General features: G+C 37.6%; 1 protein-coding gene across 6 annotated transcripts in view; it reads left to right on the forward strand.

Moving 5' to 3' along the window:
- LOC143027304 (putative G-protein coupled receptor CG31760) overlaps positions 1-20,000 on the forward strand; it is a 552,124-nt gene that overhangs the window by 446,875 nt on the left and 85,249 nt on the right. For all 6 annotated transcript variants that reach the window (XM_076188576.1, XM_076188582.1, XM_076188586.1 and 3 more), the window contains one exon: positions 1,650-1,755. In XM_076188576.1, the coding sequence (XP_076044691.1) occupies positions 1,650-1,755 (106 nt within the window). The remainder of the gene's footprint in view (positions 1-1,649; positions 1,756-20,000) is intronic.

Below are 20,000 nucleotides of genomic sequence, written 5' to 3' on the forward strand. Positions count from 1 at the left end.
CACTCCACCTTTTCCTGCTACACTTGCACCCAAGTATCTAAAACTATCCACTTCCTCCAGTCGCTCTCCCTTAATGTTCACTTCCAGTCTACTGCCACTTTCACCCCTTGTACATCTCATCACCTTACTTTTACCTACATTTATCTTTAGCTTTCTTCTATCACATACTCTCCCAAACTCTGCCACCAGCTTCCTCAATCCCTCCTCTGACCCTGCCACAAGCGCAGTGTCGTCTGCAAACAACAGCTGGCTCACCTCCCACTTTTCTCCATTTTCTTTAACCATCTCCAATCCCTGACCCACTACCCTAGCATTCACCTCTCGCACCACCCCATCCATGTATAAGTTGAACAGCCAGGGCGACATAACGCATCCCTGACGAAGTCCCACCTTTACCTCAAACCACTCACTCTCTCCATTTCTAATCCTGACACAAGCTCTACTACTCTCATAAAAACTCTTGACAGCTCCCAGAAGCTTTCCTCCTATCCCATAAATCTGCATAATCTCCCACAGTGCCTTTCTGTCTACCCTATCATAAGCCTTTTCCAGATCCATAAAAGCCCAAAAAACATCCTTCCCCTTTCCTATAGCTTTCTCACATATCTGTCTTACCACAAAGATCTGATCTACACAACCTCTACCTGTCCTAAATCCACACTGTTCCTCACCAATTACTCCCTCTGTTCCTCTCCTAATCCTCTCAATTAAGATCCTCCCATAAGCCTTCCCTACTACACTTAACAGGCTAATCCCTCTGAAACTACTACATTCACACTTGTCCCCTTTTCCCTTGTAAAGAGGAACTATACAGGCACTTCTCCAGTCCTCCGGTACTCTACCCTCTCTCCAGCAAACATTAAATAACCTCACCAACCAGTCCACTATCACTGAACCTCCCTTTTTCAGGAATTCTGCATGGCATCCATCCAGACCAGGTGCCTTACCTGCTTTCATCATCTTTACAACTGCCTTCACCTCATCCTTCCTTATTTCTCCTCCATTCTCCTCACTCATCACTCTCATTTTCTTCGCATTTCCCACTGCAGCTATCTTTCCTTCCCTATCCTCCTTCACATTTAGCAACTCCCTAAAATATTCTGCCCATCTTCCCCTTACTGCCATCTCTTCCATTATCATCTCTCCATCTGTACCTTTTACCTTTTCTTCTCTACTTGATTCGCCTCCTCTTCCTCTCTTTATTTCTTTCCAAAACATCTTTTTATTACTTTCAAAATTTTCTGTCATACTCCTACCCCATTTCACATCTGCTCTCCTCTTTGCCTCCTTTACCTTTTGCTTTACTTCTCTTTTCTTTTCTTTGTACGTCTCATATGACTCCCCCGTCCTCTTTTGTAACCATATAAGCATACTCATATATACTCTCACTTCGTCTTCTGGGGTGAAATAATTTGAATTATTTGAAGCCTACATGCAGGAAGAGGAAGAGTTGAGGACCGGGAAGGCGAATGGTGTGAGAGTCTGGAATGAAGATAGCTGAACTTTATTTGGGAGCAACTTTTGAAAAGCAAAACCAAAAATACAAAATAAAGTGGTTGGTCATACCTTTTTAGAATAATCTCAATATAAATAAAGAATTGCCTTCTGCCACCACGATCTCCTCGTTCATCTTACTTTTCTTCTTTCAGCTTGTATCTGTTCCCAAAAGCTGATCCCGACATGAAGTTTCTTTTTGGCTTCTTGCGAACTCAGCTGAGCACCTCTACCACTGTGGCACTCATCTTTGGACCCAAGGTACTGTTCCCCAGTGTCAAAGCTCTTCATCTCGGATATCCTGCTGGTGTAGCATCCTCAGCATCGTAGAGAAAAACATACAGAGATATGTAACGTTAACCACTTTGAAAAGAAGCAATTGGATCAGAGCTCTTTTGTCTATTACATAGTCAGTGCACAAATAACTTTAGCCAAATTGATCACCTCATTTGACCAAGTACTTCATCCATAGAAGATCAGTTGCATCATCAACTGTATCCATGTCATTATGCATTAACTTGTTTCATACAAGTTATTAGCCTTTTTGATCTATTCTGTTATTTTTCTTTGTGTCATACTTAAGAAATAAAATTAAAGCTATATACAGTGGAATAGAAAAAATAAATTCCAAAATGGATTGCCATAATCTCAGTGTGCACAAAACAAACAAAATTTGCAGGGGATTGAAACCTAAATATATGTGTATACATATACATACATACTCACACTAAATGGTCCCCAGTCCATAGATATTCATCTTTTCAGCCATATTAATTTTCACTTTAATTCCATGCCATCATGGTCAAGACTGACAAGGAGCATAATGGAAGCATGTAGTCAAGCTAAAGACTCGAACCCAGCCGAGACGTAACAAATGAACAGTGACTTAGACCATTGCAATATGGTCTAAGTCACTGTTCACTTGTTATGTCTCAGCTGGGTTCGAGTCCTTAGCTTAAATATGTATATGCTTCCATCGAGCTCCTTGTCAGTCTCGACTGTGATGGCATGTGGTTGAAAAGATGAACACACACACACACACACACACACACACACACACACACACACACACACACACACACACACACACACACACACACACACACACACACACACACACACACACACACACACACACACACACACACACAACGGTAAAACAAGAGGACACGGACAAAAATTGAAAAAGGATAGTTATAGAAAAAACTTGAAAAGGAACAGTTTCCCACACAGAGCAATAAATACATGGAACAAATTAGACAACAAAACAGTATGTGCTAACACTATACAAGATTTTAAGATAAAACTTGATGCGGAGAGATACAAAGACGGGTCATCACGAGCATAGCTCCCCTCCCGTATATTACAACTAGGTAAATACAACTAGGTAAAATAAATACACACACACACACACACACACACACACACACACACACACACACACACACACACACACACACACACACACACAAAATGTATAAAAAAAACTTGAAAGAATACAAAGAGCAATTACAAAATTGGCACCAACACTCTCAAAACTATCATATGAAGAGAGACTACAAAAACTTGAACTACAGACACTAGAGCAAAGAAGAGAGAGAGGAGATTTGATAGCTATTTACAGAATCATGAAAGGCATAGAAATTACTGAGAGAGAGAATCTGATAAAATGGGATGACAGAAATACAAGAGGACACGGAAAGAAAATAAAAAAAGACAGCTATAGAAGAGATTTGAAAAAGAACAGCTTTCCTCACAGAGTAATAGACAGTTGGAACAAGTTAGATGAGAAAGTGGTGTGTGCAAAAACAATACATGAATTTAAAAATAGTTTAGATAAAATGAGATATGAAGACGGGACCCCACGAGCATAGCTCCCCTTCCCGTAAAATACAACTAGGTAAAACTAGGTAAATACACACACACACACACACATATATATATATATATATATATATATATATATATATATATATATATATATATATATATATATATGTATATATATACATATATATATATATATATATATTATATATATATATACATATGTATGTATGTATATATATACATGTATATATACATATACATGTGTATGTATGTATATACATATATATACATATATATATATATATATATATATATATATATATATATATATATATATATATGTGTGTGTGTGTGTGTGTGTGTGTGTGTGTGTGTGTGTGTGTGTGTGTGTGTGTGTGTGTGTGTGTGTGGGTGTGTGTGTGTGTGTGTGTGTGGGTGTGTGTGTGTGTGTGTGTGTACTTGGTGACCACGTAGTCGCTGCACACTCCAATCTTGGTCTTATCAAAGTGACTAGTATTTTCTTTACCATTTCTTCGTCCAGGGGACATATTATTCATAATAAGGACTCCCAGGTCCTTCTCATTTTCTACTTTTTTAATTTCTTCTTCTCCCAATTTATATGATCCCACTATTCTTTTTTTGCTTTTTCCAAATTCCATTATACTACACTTCTTGATATTGAATTCCATCTCCCACTTCCTACTCCATTCCCATACCTTATTGAGATCATTCTGTAGCGACTCACAATCTTTTTCAGTGTTCACTTTTTTTAAACAATTTTGCATCATCCGCAAAGTAGCTCATATAACTTTCAATTCCTTTATCCATATCATTAATATGTATAGCAAACATTATTGGGGCCAGAACTGTTCCTTGTGGAACTCCACTTATCACTTCATCACCACTCTCTTTTTTCTGTCATGCAAGACGTCTTCCATCCACTTCAGTAGTTTGCCCTGTATTCCTCCTGCAGTTTCTAATTTCTTTAGCAATTTCTTATGTGGTACCTTATCAAAAGCTTTATTCAGGTCTAGAAATGCACAATCAACCCATCCATCTCTTTCTTCTATTACATCTATTAGCCTTGAATAGAAACACATTAAGTTTGTGACGCATGATCGTCCTTGTCTAAACCCAAATTACCTTGGATTTAGTATGTTGTTTTTCTCCAAATACCTTGCCCATCTAATTTTGATCATTCTTTCACAAATTTTAGCTATGGTACTTGTAAGAGAGACCGGTCTATAGTTAGTAAGGTCTTCCTTGTTTCCCCCTTTATATATTGGTACTATATTTGCTCTTTTCCAATCTTCTGGAACTTTTCCTTCTTTCAATGAACTGTTTATTAGACTATGTATTTTATCTGTTAGTTCATTCCTGCATTCTCTCAAAATCCAGTTTGCCATTTCATCTGGATCATGCGATATTCTGACATCGAGATTACTCGAGTGATTCATTATTTCTTTCCTTGTTATTTCTATCTCTTTCATAGGGGGGGACTTTCTCCTCCCACTCGATATCTCTAGGCTGTATGTTCTCCCTCATAAACACCGATTTAAAATGCTTGTTCATAATTTCTGCCATTTCTATTTCCTCTATGTATTCAACTCCTTGTCGTAGTTTCTCTAATTCTTGTTTGTTTTTCAGTTTGTTGTTTACAAATCTGTAAAATAGTTTTGGTTGATCTTTACGTTTTTCTATGACATCTTTTTCGTTTTTTCTCTTTTCTTCTCTGTACACATATTCATTTCTATAACTAGTATATATTTTCCATTTTTCAGGTCTTTTGTCTTTTTTTCATTTTATCCAAGCTTTATCTTTTTAACTCTCTACATCTTTTGTTGTACCAACACTTTACATATTCTTTTTTCTTGATTTTGTCTTGGAACGTACTTTTCCACTCCTTTATAATTTTTTGTCAAAATATTCCATTTCTCTTCTACTGTTGTTTCCTCCTTGTGTACGGTATTCTTTCCCAGTCTGTTTTTGAAAGGATTCTCTTATTTTATTATAAAAAAAAAAAAAAAAAATCATACATATTGTTCGTTTTTTTCGTGTAATTTTTTCTTATTTAATTCCAGTTCAACCAATATGTGGTCACTTTTACTTATTGTTGTCTTATATTCAATCTTGTCCCTTATTTCGGGTTCTGATGTGATTATTAGGTCCAGTCTCGATGGTTCTTTCTCATTTCTAGACCTAGTGTTCTCTTGTATCCAGTGCGTCATTGTATGTTCTATAATAATATCAAGTAGTACATTTCCCCATAGGTCGTTTCCACCCTTCACTGTCATCTCTTCCCAGCAGATTTCTTTACAATTAATGTCACCCATTATAACTATTCTTCCTACATCTTCCATTATCTTATTTAGTGTTATCCTTGTGTCTTCTAACATATTTTTGTGTTCTTTCTCTTCCCACGAAGCCGTTTTAGGAGGCACATAATTAACTACAAACTTCCTGCTCTTCCCATTCCTGTCCTCCACTTCCATCTTAATCATCTCTATTTTTTCCATATCTGACATTCCTCACATTTATATCCTTCTTAGTCAGGAAAATAACTCCACCTCCTTGTTTTACCTCTCTGTTTATAATCCAATAATTATAAGCACCATGTCCTATACTGTTTGGACCTTTCAATTTTGTCTCTACAATTCCCATTATGTCCGATACTTTTTCCTTCAGGTAATCATTCAGTTCGTTTAAAGCTGTTATTCAGCCATCTATATTTGTGTAAGACACTTTTAATTTTCTGCTACTTCCATCGTGTTTTCTGTTTTCCTTCTGTTTTTCTCTGCTATGAACCATTTCCTCACTTTCATATTCACTACTCTCCAATAGAATTTCTCTTTGACTCTGTTCTTTTCTCGTTTTTTTTTCTTCTTTTGCTTCTAGTCTTTTTGTTTTCTCATCTTCTCTTTCATTTTTATTCATTTCTCTTTTTATCCATACCCGTTTATATTGATCACTGTCTGCTAGTTTCCCTGTTTTTGCTAAGATATTGCCTGCTGTCGTTTGTGACTTAAATTTAACTTTAATTGGTCTGGTCTTATCTCTTTTGTATTTCTCTAGTATATATATTTCTTCTATTTGTTTCCATGTTTCTGGTTCATCTTCTTTAACTTCTTCTAATATCTTATTTATTTTTTCCTTTTCCTGTTTTATTCTTGCAGTCCTATTTGGTTTATACTTCTCTTCCATCCCTAATATAATTATACATTTCTTTTTATCCGCTAAGTCTCTTAGTCTCTAAGTCTCTAAGTCTCTTCTCCTTCTCCCTCATCACTTTAATAACTATGTCCTTAGTTTGTTCTTTCATCTGCTGTTCCACTATACCTCTAAATTCAATTTTATTGTTCTCTTGTACTTTTTTCCAACCACCTACCTCTTTTCCTTTGGACTCTTTATTCTCTTTATTATCCCTCTTTAATTCCTCATTCTCATCCTTTACTTCCCTTAACTGTCTTTTTAATTCTTCTACTTCTTTAGTTAGGTTTTGATTCTCCTTCTTTAGTTCTTCCAGTTTATCAACTCTTTAGATAACTAGTCTTAATTGGTTAAACCTGACCTCCCATTTTTTTTTTTTTTTTTTTTTTTTTTTTTTTCTTTTTTCTCCTCTAGATTTACTAGTTGGGGAAGGTTGTCACCTCCTCCCTCCTTAAATCCACAAAAACAGTTATCTTCTCTTTCCATTGATCTGCTATTATCTATATTTCTGCTTTTGACACTTCTGCTTCCTTGTTCTTCCTCGTCTGTGTGTTCTGCACCCCTCTTGTTAACATCCGGGGACCGTTCGTCCCCTTTCTCATTTCTTCCATTTTCCTTAGTAATCCCTCTCTTTCACCTTTTTCTTCACATTCCCACTACACCACGAGCTTTTCCCTTCCCTATTAATACAACAAAGGTACTCCCTCGTTGTTGAGATCGATGAAACTTGAAGGTTTCCTGGAGTTCCAAACTTCGTTGTCACTTCGACCGATGTGTGTGTGTGTGTGTGTGTGTGTGTGTGTGTGTGTGTGTGTGTGTGTGTGTGTGTGTGTGTGTGTGTGTGTGTGTGAGAGAGAGAGAGAGAGAGAGAGAGAGAGAGAGAGAGTGTGTGTGTGTGTGTGTGTGTGTGTGTGTGTGTGTGTGTGTGTATTTACCTAGTTGTATTTACCTAGTTGTATTTACCTAGTTGTATTTACCTAGTTGTATTTACCTAGTTGTATTTACCTAGTTGTATTTTACGGGAAGGGGAGCTATGCTCGTGGGGTCCCGTCTTTATAACTCATTTTATCTAAACTATTCTTAAATTCATGTATTGTTTTTGCACACACTACTTTCTCATCTAACTTGTTCCAACTGTCTATTACTCTGTGAGGAAAGCTGTTCTTTTTCACATCTCTTCTATAGCTGTCTTTTTTTATTTTCTTCCCGTGTCCTCTTGTATTTCTATCATCCCATTTAATCAGATTCTCTCTATCAGTAATTTCCATGCCTTTCATGATTCTGTAAATAGCTATCAAATCTCCTCTCTCTCTTCTTTGCTCTAGTGTCTGTAGCTCAAGTTTTGCTAGTCTCTCTTCATATGATAGTTTTGAGAGTGTTGGTGCCAATTTTGTAATTGCTCTTTGTATTCTTTCAAGTTTTGTTATACATTTTTTTGTATTTGGTGACCACATCGTTGCTGCATATTCCAATCTTGGTCTTATCAAAGTGATTAATATTTTCTTCACCATTTCTTCATCCAGGTATGTAAATGCCACTTTGATTGTTCTTATCAAATCATAAGTTTCTCCAATTTTTTTTGTTTATGTGTGTGTGTGTGTGTGTGTGTGTGTGTGTGTGTATTTACCTAGTTGTATTTTACGGGAAGGGGAACTATGCTCGTAGTGTCCCGTCTTTATATCTCATTTTATCTAAACTATTTTTAAATTCATGTATTGTTTTTGCACACACCACTTTCTCATCTAACTTGTTCCAACTGTCTATTACTCTGTGAGGAAAGCTGTTCTTTTTCAAATCTCTTCTATAGCTGTCTTTTTTTATTTTCTTTCCGTGTCCTCTTGTATTTCTGTCATCCCATTTTATCAGATTCTCTCTATCAGTAATTTCTATGCCGTGTGTGTGTGTGTGTGTGTCTGTGTGTGTGTGTGTGTGTGTGTGTGTGTGTGTGTGTGTGTGTGTGTGTGTGTGTGTGTGTGTGTGTGTGTGTGTGTGTGTGTGTGTGTGTGTGTGTGTGTGTGTGTGTGTGTGTGTGTGTGTGTGTGTGTATGTGTGTGTGTGTGTGTGTGTGTGTATTCACCTCGGATCTGCTGCAGCCTCTTTTCGAGACAGCCAGACACCACCCTACGGCAGTGAGCTCAGAGCTCATTATTAGCAGATCTCTGGGTAGGTCTGAGACCACTCACACTCCACACACCGGGAATGCAAGGTCACAACTCCTTGACTAACGTCCCGTACCTACTCGCTGCTAGGTGAACAGGGGCTACACGTGAAAGGAGACAAACTCAACTTGTCTCCGCCCGGCCGGGGAATCGAACCCCGGTTCTCCGGCTTGTGAGGCCAGTGCTTTACCAATCCGCCACCGGGCCGTGTGTGTGTGTGTGTGTGTGTGTGTGTGTGTGTGTGTGTGTGTGTGTGTGTGTGTGTGTGTGTGTGTGTGTGTGTGTGTTCACCTACTTGTATTTTACGGGAAGGGGAGCTATGCTCGTGGGTCTTCATATCTCGTTTTATCTAGATTGTTTTTAAATTCGTGTAGCGTTTTTTCACACACCACATTTTCATCAAACTTTTCCAAACCTCTATTACCCTGTGGGGAAAGCTGTTCTTTTTCAGGGCTTTTCTATAACTGTCTTTCTTGATTTTCTTTCCGTGTCCTCTTGTATCTCTACCACTCCATTTTATTATATCCTCTCTATCAATAGTTTCTATGCCTTTCATGATTCTATAAATATTCATCAAGTCCCCTCCCTCTCTCTTCTTTGCTCTAATGTCTGTAGCTCAAGTTTTGCTAGTCTCTCTTCATATGATAGTTCTGAGAGTGTTGGTGCCAATTTCGTAATTGCTCTTTGCATTCTTTAAAGTTTGGTTATACATTTTTTGTACTTGGTGACCACGTCGTTGCTGCATACTCCAATATTGGTCTTATCAAAATGACTAGTATTTTCTTCACCATTTCTTCATCCAGGTATGTAAATGCCACTTTGATTGTTCTTATTAAATCATAAGTTTCTCCAAAAAATTTGTTGATATGTTTCTCAGGGGACATATTATCCATGATAATGACTCCCTGGTCCTTCTCATTTTCTACTTTTTTAAATTCTTCCTCTCCCAATTTATATGATCCAACTTCTTTTTTTGCTTCTTCCAAATTCCATTATATTACACTTCTTAATATTGAATTCCATCTCCCACTTCCTACTCCATTCTCATACTTTCTTGAGATCACTCTGCAGCGACTCACTATCTTCTACATTGTTCACTTTTTTCAACAGTTTTGTATCATCCGCAAAGAAGGTCATATAACTTTGAATTCCTTTATCCATATCAATAATATATATAGCAAACATTATTGGGGCCAGAACTGTTCCTTGTGGAACTCCACTAATCACTTCATCCCAATTAGAGTGCTTCTCTCTTATCACCACTCTCGTTTTTCTTTATGCAAGAAGTCTTCCATCCACTTGAGTAGTTTGCCCTTTATTCTTCCTGCAGTTTCTAATTTCTTTAGCAATTTCTTATATGGCACCTTATCAAAAGCTTTTTTCAGGTCTAGAAATGCACAATCAGCCCATCCATCTCTTTCTTGTATTACACATTAAGTTTGTGACGCATGATCGTCCTTGTCTAAATCCAAATTATCTTGGATTTATTACATTATTTTTTGTTTTTGTTTTTCAAAAGACAAAAGACCCGAAAAATGGAAAATATATACCGGTTATAGAAGCCAATATGTGCAAGTGCTTAGAGAAGAAAAGAGAAAATACGAAAAGGATGTCATAGAAAAATGTAAAGATCAACCAAAACTATTTACAGACTTGTAAACAACAAACTGAAAAACAAACAAGAATTAGAGAAACTACGACAAGGAGTTGAATACACAGAGGAAATAGAAATGGCAAAAATTATTAACAAGCATTTTAAATCAGTGTTTAGGAAGGAGAACATACAACTTAGAGGTTTCGAGTGGGAGGAGAAAGTCCCCCCTATGAAAGAGATAGAAATAACACGGAAAGAAATGATAAATCACTTGAGTAATCTCGATGTCAGGATATCGCATGATCCAGATGAAATGGCAAACTGGATTTTGAGAGAATGCAGGAATGAACTAACAGACAAAATACATGGTCTAATAAATAGTTCATTGAAAGAAGGAAAAGTTCCAGAAGATTGGAAAAGAGCATATATAGTACCAATATATAAAGGGGGAAACAAGGAAGACCGGTCTGTCTTACAAGTACGGTAGCTAAAATTTGTAAAAGAATGATCAAAATTAAATAAGTAAAGCATTTGGAAAAAAAAAAAGTGTACTAAATCCGAGGCAATTTTGGTTTAGACAAGGAAGATTATGTGTCACAAACTTGATGTGTTTCTATTCAAGACTAATAGATATATTGCAAGAAAGAGATGGATGGGCTGATTGTGTATTTCTAGACCTGAAAAAAGCTTTTGATATGGTGCCACATCAGAAATTGCTAAAGAAATTAGAAACTGCAGGAGGAATACAGGGCAAACTACTGGTGTGGATGGAAGACCTTCTTGCATGAAAGAAAAATGAGAGTGGTGATAAGAGACAAACATTCTAATTGGGATGAAGTGATTAGTGGAGTTCCACAAGGAACAGTTCTGGCCCCAATAATGTTTGCTATATATATTAATGATATGGATAAAGGAATTGAAAGTTATATGAGCCTCTTTGCAGAGGATGCAAAACTGTTGAAAAAAGTGAACACTGAAGAAGATTATGAGTCGCTGCAGAGTGATCTCAATAAAGTATGGGAATGGAGTAGGAAGTGGGAGATGGAAGAAATAAAAAAGTGGAAAATGAGAAGAACCTGGGAATCATTATTATGAATAATATGTCTCCTGAGAAACGTATAGACAAAATATTGGGAGAAACTTATTATTTAATAAGACCAATCAAAGTGGCATTTACATACCTGGATGAAGAAAATGGTGAAGAAAATACTAGTCACTTTGATAAGACCAAGACTGGAGTATGCAGCGACGACGTGGTCACCAAGTACAAAAAATGTATAACAAAACTTGAAAGAATGCAAAGAGCAATTACGAAATTGGCACCAACGCTCTCAGAAATACCATATAAGGAGAGGCTGGCAAAACTTGAGCTACAGACATTGAAGCAAAGAAGAGAGAGAGGAGACATGATAACTATTTATAGAATCATGAAAGGCGTGGAAATTATTGATAGAGAGGATCTAATAAAATGGGATAGTAGAGATAGAAATGGATACGGAAAAAAAGACAATTATAGAAGAGACCTGAAAAAACAGCTTTCCCCACAGGATAACAGACGTTTGGAACAAGTTAGATGAGAATGTGGTGTGTGCAAAAATGATACACGAATTTATAAAAACAGTCTGGGTAAAACGAGATATGGAGACGGGACACTACGAGCATAGCTCACCTTCCCGTAAAATACAGCTAGGTAAATACAACTACGTAAATACATGCACACACACACACACACACACACACACACACACACACACACACACACACACAATGGATGGAGGACTTCCTTACTTGTGGAAAGATGAGAGTAGTGCTCAGAGAAAAATATTCAGATTGGAAAGAGGTGATCATTGGAGTACCGCAAGGATCTGTACTGGCACCAATAATGTTTGTTATCTATATGAATAACATGGACGAGGACGTGAACTGTTACATGATCTTCTTTGCTGACGACGCCAAACTGTTAAGGAAAGTAGAAACTGATAAGGACTGTGAAGTACTGCAAGAAGACCTAAACAGGGTATGGAACAAGAGTCAGAAATGGGAAGTGGACTTTAATACTAAGAAGTGTAGCATAGTGGAGTTTGGAAAAAGCAAAAAGTGAATATCAGGAAAATATACAATTGGAACCAAGGAAGTAAAGAAAGTAGGATCCGAAAAAGATTTGGGAGTAATTATCACGAACGACTTGTCCTATGATAAACAGATTAACAAAATTGTCGGGGAGACTTACAACTTGCTAAGATCAATAAAAGGGGCATTTGCATACTTGGACGAAGACATAGTAAAAAAAAATATTGGTTACATTGATAAGGCCTAGACTAGAGTATGCGGCGACATTGTGGTCCCCCAATACCAAAAAAGAATATAAAGAAAATAGAAAGAATCCAAAGAGCAGCTACAAAAATGGCACCTGCACTTGCAAACCTATCATACAATGAGAGATTAGCTAAACTGGAGTTACCGACACTGGAGCAAAGAAGAGAGAGAAGTGACCTATTGACCATCTACAGAATCATGAAAGGCACAGAGATACTTGATAGAGAGGACTTACTTAACTGGGACAAGAGAAACACAAGAGGACACGGAAAGAAAATAAAAAATCATAGCTATAGAAGAGAACTTAAGAAAAACAGTTTTCCACATAGAATTTTGGACACTTGGAACAAATTGGATAATGAAATAGTATGCGCTAAAACCATTCATGAGTTTAAAAGCAAACTAGACACTGCGAGATACAATGGTGGGACATCACGAGCATAGCTCCCCTTCCCGCAAAATATAACTAGGTAAATACACACACACACACACACATACACACACACACACACACACACACACACACACACACACACACACACCTCTCATGGCGCTGTGGTTAGAGCTCTGGCCTGCCACTACGGAGGTCCGGGTTCGACTCTCGCCCGGGGCTGAAATAATATCAGTATCGCAGCGCTGAGGGGTGTTACTCCAACTCTCGTGGGCGGGGAGTTGGGTGTGTGTGTGTGTGTGTGCAAGGTCATAGCATTACCCATAGATCGGACCTACGAGCTCTGAGCTCTCTTCCAGGAGGGAAATAGCTATCGATCATGAGTCCAACACGTGATCCAAAGACCAAGTGAATACACACACACTGAAAAAGAATAGCTTCCTACACAGAGTGATAGATATCTAGAACAAACTGAATGAAGAAACAGTGAGTGCTAAAACTATACAAGATTTTAAGAACAAAATGGATGCGGAAAGATACAAAAGAGGGTCACTACGAGTATAGCTCTCTTCCCGTAAAATACAACTAGGTAAATAAACACACACACACACACACACACACACACACACACACACACACACACACACACACACACACACACACACACACACACACACACACACACACACACACACACACACACAAAACTCAAAAAAGATAGTCATAGAAGAGATCTGAAGAAAAAGTTTTCCACATAGAGTGGTGGACACTTAGAACAAACTGGACGAAACAATAGTGTGTGCAAAAACCATATACAAATTTAAGAGCAAACTAGACACTGCGAGATACAAAGGCGGGACACCACAAGCGTAGTTCCCCTTCCCGTAAGATACAACTAGGTAAACACACACACACACACACACACACACACACACACACACACACACACACACACACACACACACACAAATATATATATATATATATATATATATATATATATTTATATATATGCATATATATACAGTATACATACATATATATATATATATATACATATATATATGTACATATGTATATATGTATATATATATATATATATATACTGTTATATATATATATATAAATATAATATATATATATACATATATACTTATATATATAATTATATATATATATATGTATATATATATATCAATGTAACTTAAAAAATAAAGTCTTTCCAGTTTTTCCCGTTTTTCAATCCGTGGTATTTTGGGGACATCGGGTGGGTGTAAGGGTGTGTTTTCAGAAGGTTCAATTTTGAACAAATGGCAGATTCAGTGTTGAAGAAAAGGCGGCAACGCCACTTTTGGAAATGGGTGACTGATTGTAAGAGAATTCCCAGGGTTAGTTTGCGCAAGAATATGAAGTTACTAAACATCTTACGATCAGGACATGCGAAAACATTTCCCGATCTTTACAACAACACAAAGACTTTCTCAGTGACCGAATCGATTAAGGAGTTTCATCGGAAAGTTATAAACTTTAATGCATTTATGAGGAATTGTAAAGATTTTGAATACAATGATGGAAAATTTAATGAATTAGAACTTTTCGATGGTGAAATAACAGAAGAGACAGCAAAGGGTTTCATGAAGCACTATTTTACCGGTTATAAAAGTTTCACTAAACACGGCGGTAAAAGTAACCACAGAGATTATCAGATGCATTACCTGGATGTTTCATATAGGGCATATCAGCGCGCTAAGCGCAAGAACAAGTATGCAGTTAAAAAGGTGAAAGAGCAAATTATAAACAAGAAAGCTCAAGAAAAAAAAGATAATGAAGAGGGAGATGCGCCCACAGTAACAGTTGTAGAAACCGTACCTGAAATTCCTAGCGAGATTCAAAAATTTAGAGGCAAAAAAATCGCGAGAAGAAAAAAGATTAGAAAAGAAACTAAAGCACGAAGAACAGGTACGAGAAAGGCTTCTAAAACTTGAGGAAAGAGAAAAATTAAAAAAAGAAAAAGCAATCAAGCTTTTGGTGCTTAAGAAAGTTAAAGCTTCTTTAAGAGATGAAACAGAAATTCAGAAATTATCCAATGAAGAAAAAGACCTTTTAAGCAAGATGAGGAAAGAACGCATTGAACGCCACTTGAAAGTTCCGGAGCTGGATTCGCATGAAATTGTCAAGGAGAAACTTATTGGATCTTTACTGGAAAGCGCTGAAAGGAAAACCGTTCAACATTACATTGGTCAGTTAGGAGATTTCAAGTGCAAAATTTGTAAAGCTTTGCTGTGGAAAGGAGAAATTAAAACAATCTGTTGCAATGTAGGTCAGACCCCCTCATTGGTTCCTTCAGAAATAAAAAACAATACAATTAGAGGATTTTATGATGGGAGTTCCTCTTTATCTGAGCGTTTTTTGAAACATTTGGCTGGCTTCAATTTAATATTTTCCTTTACGTCTTTTTCGACTTCAAGTAGATTTGAAAATGCAGCTGAATCGGCAATGTGTTACAAGATACAAGAAAAAATATACCACAAGATAGGTTCATTGAAACCTCAAATATTACGAAACGGGATAACAGAAGAAGTATTCGAAACTAATAACAGATCAAAAGCGAAGCCATTTTGGAAAAAAGATAGTTCTTTCCTGGACCTATATTTTTATCATGACAGAGATCAACAAATTAAACTGCGTTCTTTGAATTTCAAAAATTTTTACGGTAACGCTAACAAAACAGGTAAGGAAACAGAGAAACGGCGTGCCCGTGAAGAGAAAGTTTACGAAGAGAATGAAGAAATAATCACATGTTTGTACGATTACATGTTACAAAATAATGCGTGCCTTTCAGGTATGTTGAAAGAACTTGAATCGGCAAAACAATTAATGGAAGCTCACATAAAAAAATATGGCGATGTTCCTAAAATGTCCATCACTTTACATGCTGCTGAAAAGTTCAGCACCCGTGAACACAAAGGAGTTTATCATCTTCCCTCTTCTTCCTCACAAGTTGGTGCCATTGTCAATCTTGATCCTTCCAAAGATCATTTGCAGATAATGATAAGCTCTCCTAAAGAAGGTTCCAAATATAACCTTAGATTTGTGAAGCACAACAATTATTTTTATGACAGTTTTCAATATCCTCTTTTGTTTCTGAATGGTGACCTCGGCCATTCTTACAAAATGACTAAGTTCGATAAAGTAGAATGTAGTGAGAGTAGACGTACCACTAAGACGTACAACGTTCTTACTCCTTGCATGTACTATTCCTCTCTTTATATGGAGAGGGAAGGGCAATTTAATTATTTGACCAAAGGGAGACGTTTATTCCAACAATTCGTTGTTGATAATTACGTAAAAGCAGAGGCTAATAGGTTGTCATTCATTGAAATGAACCAAAAAGAAATACGAAAGGAACGTGCCGACATTTTACGAGGAGAAGACAGCCAAAGTTCCGGACAGCGGGTAATCATACCTGCATCATTTGTCGGGGGACCAAGATACATGAAGGAGCGGCAACAAGATGCTTTAGCATTTGTTACTTCGTATGGGTCTCCAGACTTTTTTATCACATTCACGATGAATCCACAATGGAAGGAGCTTCAAGAAGCAATCGCATGTACAAGTAAAGGTTCCGTTCAACCCTGCGATCGTCCAGATTTGGTTAGTCGGATTTTCAAGCTGAAAGTTGATGCTCTGATGGACGATTTAACTAAGAAACATATCTTTGGCCGCGTAAAAGCACATCTCTATAGCACTGAGTGGCAAAAAAGAGGTCTCCCTCACGTCCATATTCTTTTGTGGATGGAACACCGCGTAACCAATGATTTAATAGAAAAACTAATTTCAGCCGAAATACCTGATAAAACTAAAGAACCAAGATTACACGAAATTGTAACAACGAATATGATACACGGTCCCTGCAAGGGCTACGATGAATCAAACGCGTGTTGCCAAGGAAAACACGGATCCAGACAAAAGTGTGGAAAAGACTTCCCTAAGGTGTGCAGAGATACTACTTTCTTTGGAAATAACGGTTATCCATTGTACAAAAGAAGATCTGTGGGAGAGGGAGGACATTCATTCGTTAAAAAAGTTAAAGGGCAGGCAGTTACAGTGGATAATTCGTGGGTTGTTCCCTGTAACCCGTATCTATGCTTGAAGTACAATGCTCATATAAATGTTGAGTGCTCAAATTCTATTAAGTGTATCGCTTATGTCACAAAGTATGTAAACAAAGGTTGCGATCGTATACTCTTTACGAAAACTGGCGACAGCGATACCGTAAATGAAGTAAAAAATAATCATTTAAATTCCCTATCCATAAGAGTTACCCTGCTGTATTCACTCTGGACTTACACCTAGAAGGTGAAAACGAAGTGTTTTTCAATGAACACCTTTCAGAGGCAGAAATTAAGAAGAAGATTTCCAAGGATACCCACTTAACGGCCTTCTTCAAATTGTGTGCACACAACGAATTCGCAGCAGATTTGTGTTACCACCAGTTGCCTAACCACTTCCTATATGATAATAAGAACTCAGTTTGGGTAGAGCGAAAAACGCGTTCGTCTGCTCTAGGAAGGATAAGAGCTGTTACAAATAAAACTGTTGAACTTTTCTATATGAGGCTTCTTTTAACACACAAGAAAGGTCCTAAGTCCTTTAAAGATCTTCGAACCATCGAAGGGCAAAGTTATTCTTCATACAGAGAAGCTGTCAAAGCAATGGGTCTTCTAAACGACGAAGAAACTTGGAAGACAACCATAATGGAAATTATCAACCACACAAACGATCGCAGACAATTAAGAGCCACGTATGCGAGTATGTTAGTCTTCTCGGATCTCGAAGATCAATCAACCATTTGGGAAGAAACTAAGATTTGTTCGCCAGTGACTTTTTGCATCACTACAAATTGACAGAGTATAACGACGAAATAAATCTCGATGCTCTAGAGTCTAGATGATATACAGGAACATGTCTGGAATTGTGGGGGTGGCAATATTGATCAGTACGGGCTCCCAGCTTCCAGTGGCGGTGAAAAGACAACAAATATCATACGAAGGGAAAGATCCTACAATAAAGAGAAATTAGCAGAGGAAGTTAAAGAAAAGTCTGCTCTCCTAAATAATAAACAGAGACATTGTTACGATACTGTGTTGGCACGAATTGAAAACTCTAAAAAGTATGCGAATAATGGAATTTTTATCGATGCGTCCGGAGGAACCGGAAAGTCTTTTGTTCTGAATACTTTACTGGACACTGTTCGTTCACATGGAAAAATTGCCTTGGCTGTTGCTTCTTCAGGTATTGCAGCAACAGTTTTATATGGAGGAAGAACGGCACATAACATGTTTAAGATTCCGCTAATGGAATATAACGAGGTTCGTGCCTGTGGTGTTAGGAAAAATTCAGAATTGGCAAAACTCTTAAAGATGACGTCTTTAATAGTGTGGGAGGAAGTGGTAATGGCAAACAAGAATACGCTAACAGCCCTTGACATAACTCTGCGAGACATATTAGAAGAAGAAAAGTTCATGGGAGGAATTGTTTTTGTCTGCGCAGGTGATTTCCGTCAAATTCTCCCTGTGATACGAGGAGGGGGAAAGAATGACGAACTCGAATATTGTATAAAGTCCAGTTATTTCTGGGATGATTTGATAAAGCTGGAACTCACACACAACGTGAGACTCAACGCTAACGATATCGAAAACAAGACATTTGCAAAGAATCTATTAGCTTTAGGTACAGGGGAAAGTGGCCCCACAGAGCTCCCTGAAAAATTTGGAATCACCGTTCAAACCCGTAATGAATTGGTTGAAAAAGTTTACGACAATTTGGAAGAAAACCACTTGAATTCTCTGTATTTTGAGAAGAGAGCTATAATTTCTCCTACTAACGATGACGTTGACAGAATAAATTCGATAGTTTATGAAAAATCTAAAGAACGGGAGAAGGTCTATATGAGTATGGATGTCGCTGCTGAAGAGGGGGTGGACATTCAGACATCTGTTTTCAATGCGTTAACGAGTCCATCTATTCCCCCTCACGAATTGAAAGTGAAAATCGGGAGCGTTGTCATGGTTATGAGAAACATATGTCCACCTAAATTGTGTAACGGCACTCGAGTAATGGTGACTAATCTTCAGAAAAATATTATAGTGGGGAAAATTTTAGGAGGCTCATATAGGGGTGAACAAGTTTTACTCCCACGAATTACTCTTGAAGCTACGGACACTCCAGCACGTTTCAAGCGTAAGCAATTTCCCGTTAAATTGTGCTATGCTATGACTATAAACAAATCTCAAGGGCAAACGTTTGATCGTTGTGGACTTCTTTTGGATTCGGCTCAATGTTTTGCCCATGGACAACTGTATGTTGCCTGCTCAAGAGTCACTAACTGGAATTCTCTGATTGTTTATCCGGGTTGGGAGAAGGTGAATGAAAATTATCAATTGAAGCTTCCCCGTAACTGTGTATATAAAGAACTCTTCTACAGAAAACCTCTCACAAATCAAGAAACAATCCCTAAATTCACACCAGCCTCTGAAAGCATAGAACCCGTTTTGGCTGAAGAGGAACCAGATCAAGGAAGGATTGTTATCCCAAAGGAGGCGTACACGATCACTGAAGAGGAAGCCATCGCCATGATTATGCCTGTCTATCCTCACGATGAAAAGGAAAATGTCTCTCCCCCAAGAGAAGATATTGAGGACAGAATGGATGAAATTAAGAACCTATTAGAAGAACTGAAGGAGAAGCAAGAAGAACTGAAGGAGAAGCAAGAAGAACTGAAGGAGAAGCAACTAGACAAGGAAAAATTGTTAGAGGCTTTCGAAGATGTCGTTGTCAAGGCTGTCAAGAGATGTAGTGACGACGAAGGAGAAACGTCACCACCCAGAAAAAGGAGCAAAGAAGAGCAGGAGAAAAATGAATAACCATGTTTAGTTAAGGAGTTCCTTGAAGGTTTCACAGAGAATCCCTACAGGGATTCTTAGAGGTACTCGAGTGACTATCCAGG

The sequence above is a fragment of the Oratosquilla oratoria genome, chromosome 1 (genome assembly GCF_046742065.1).
Source record: "Oratosquilla oratoria isolate Oo_2021 chromosome 1, ASM4674206v1, whole genome shotgun sequence".
In the NCBI taxonomy this organism is placed as follows: Eukaryota; Metazoa; Arthropoda; class Malacostraca; order Stomatopoda; family Squillidae; genus Oratosquilla; species Oratosquilla oratoria.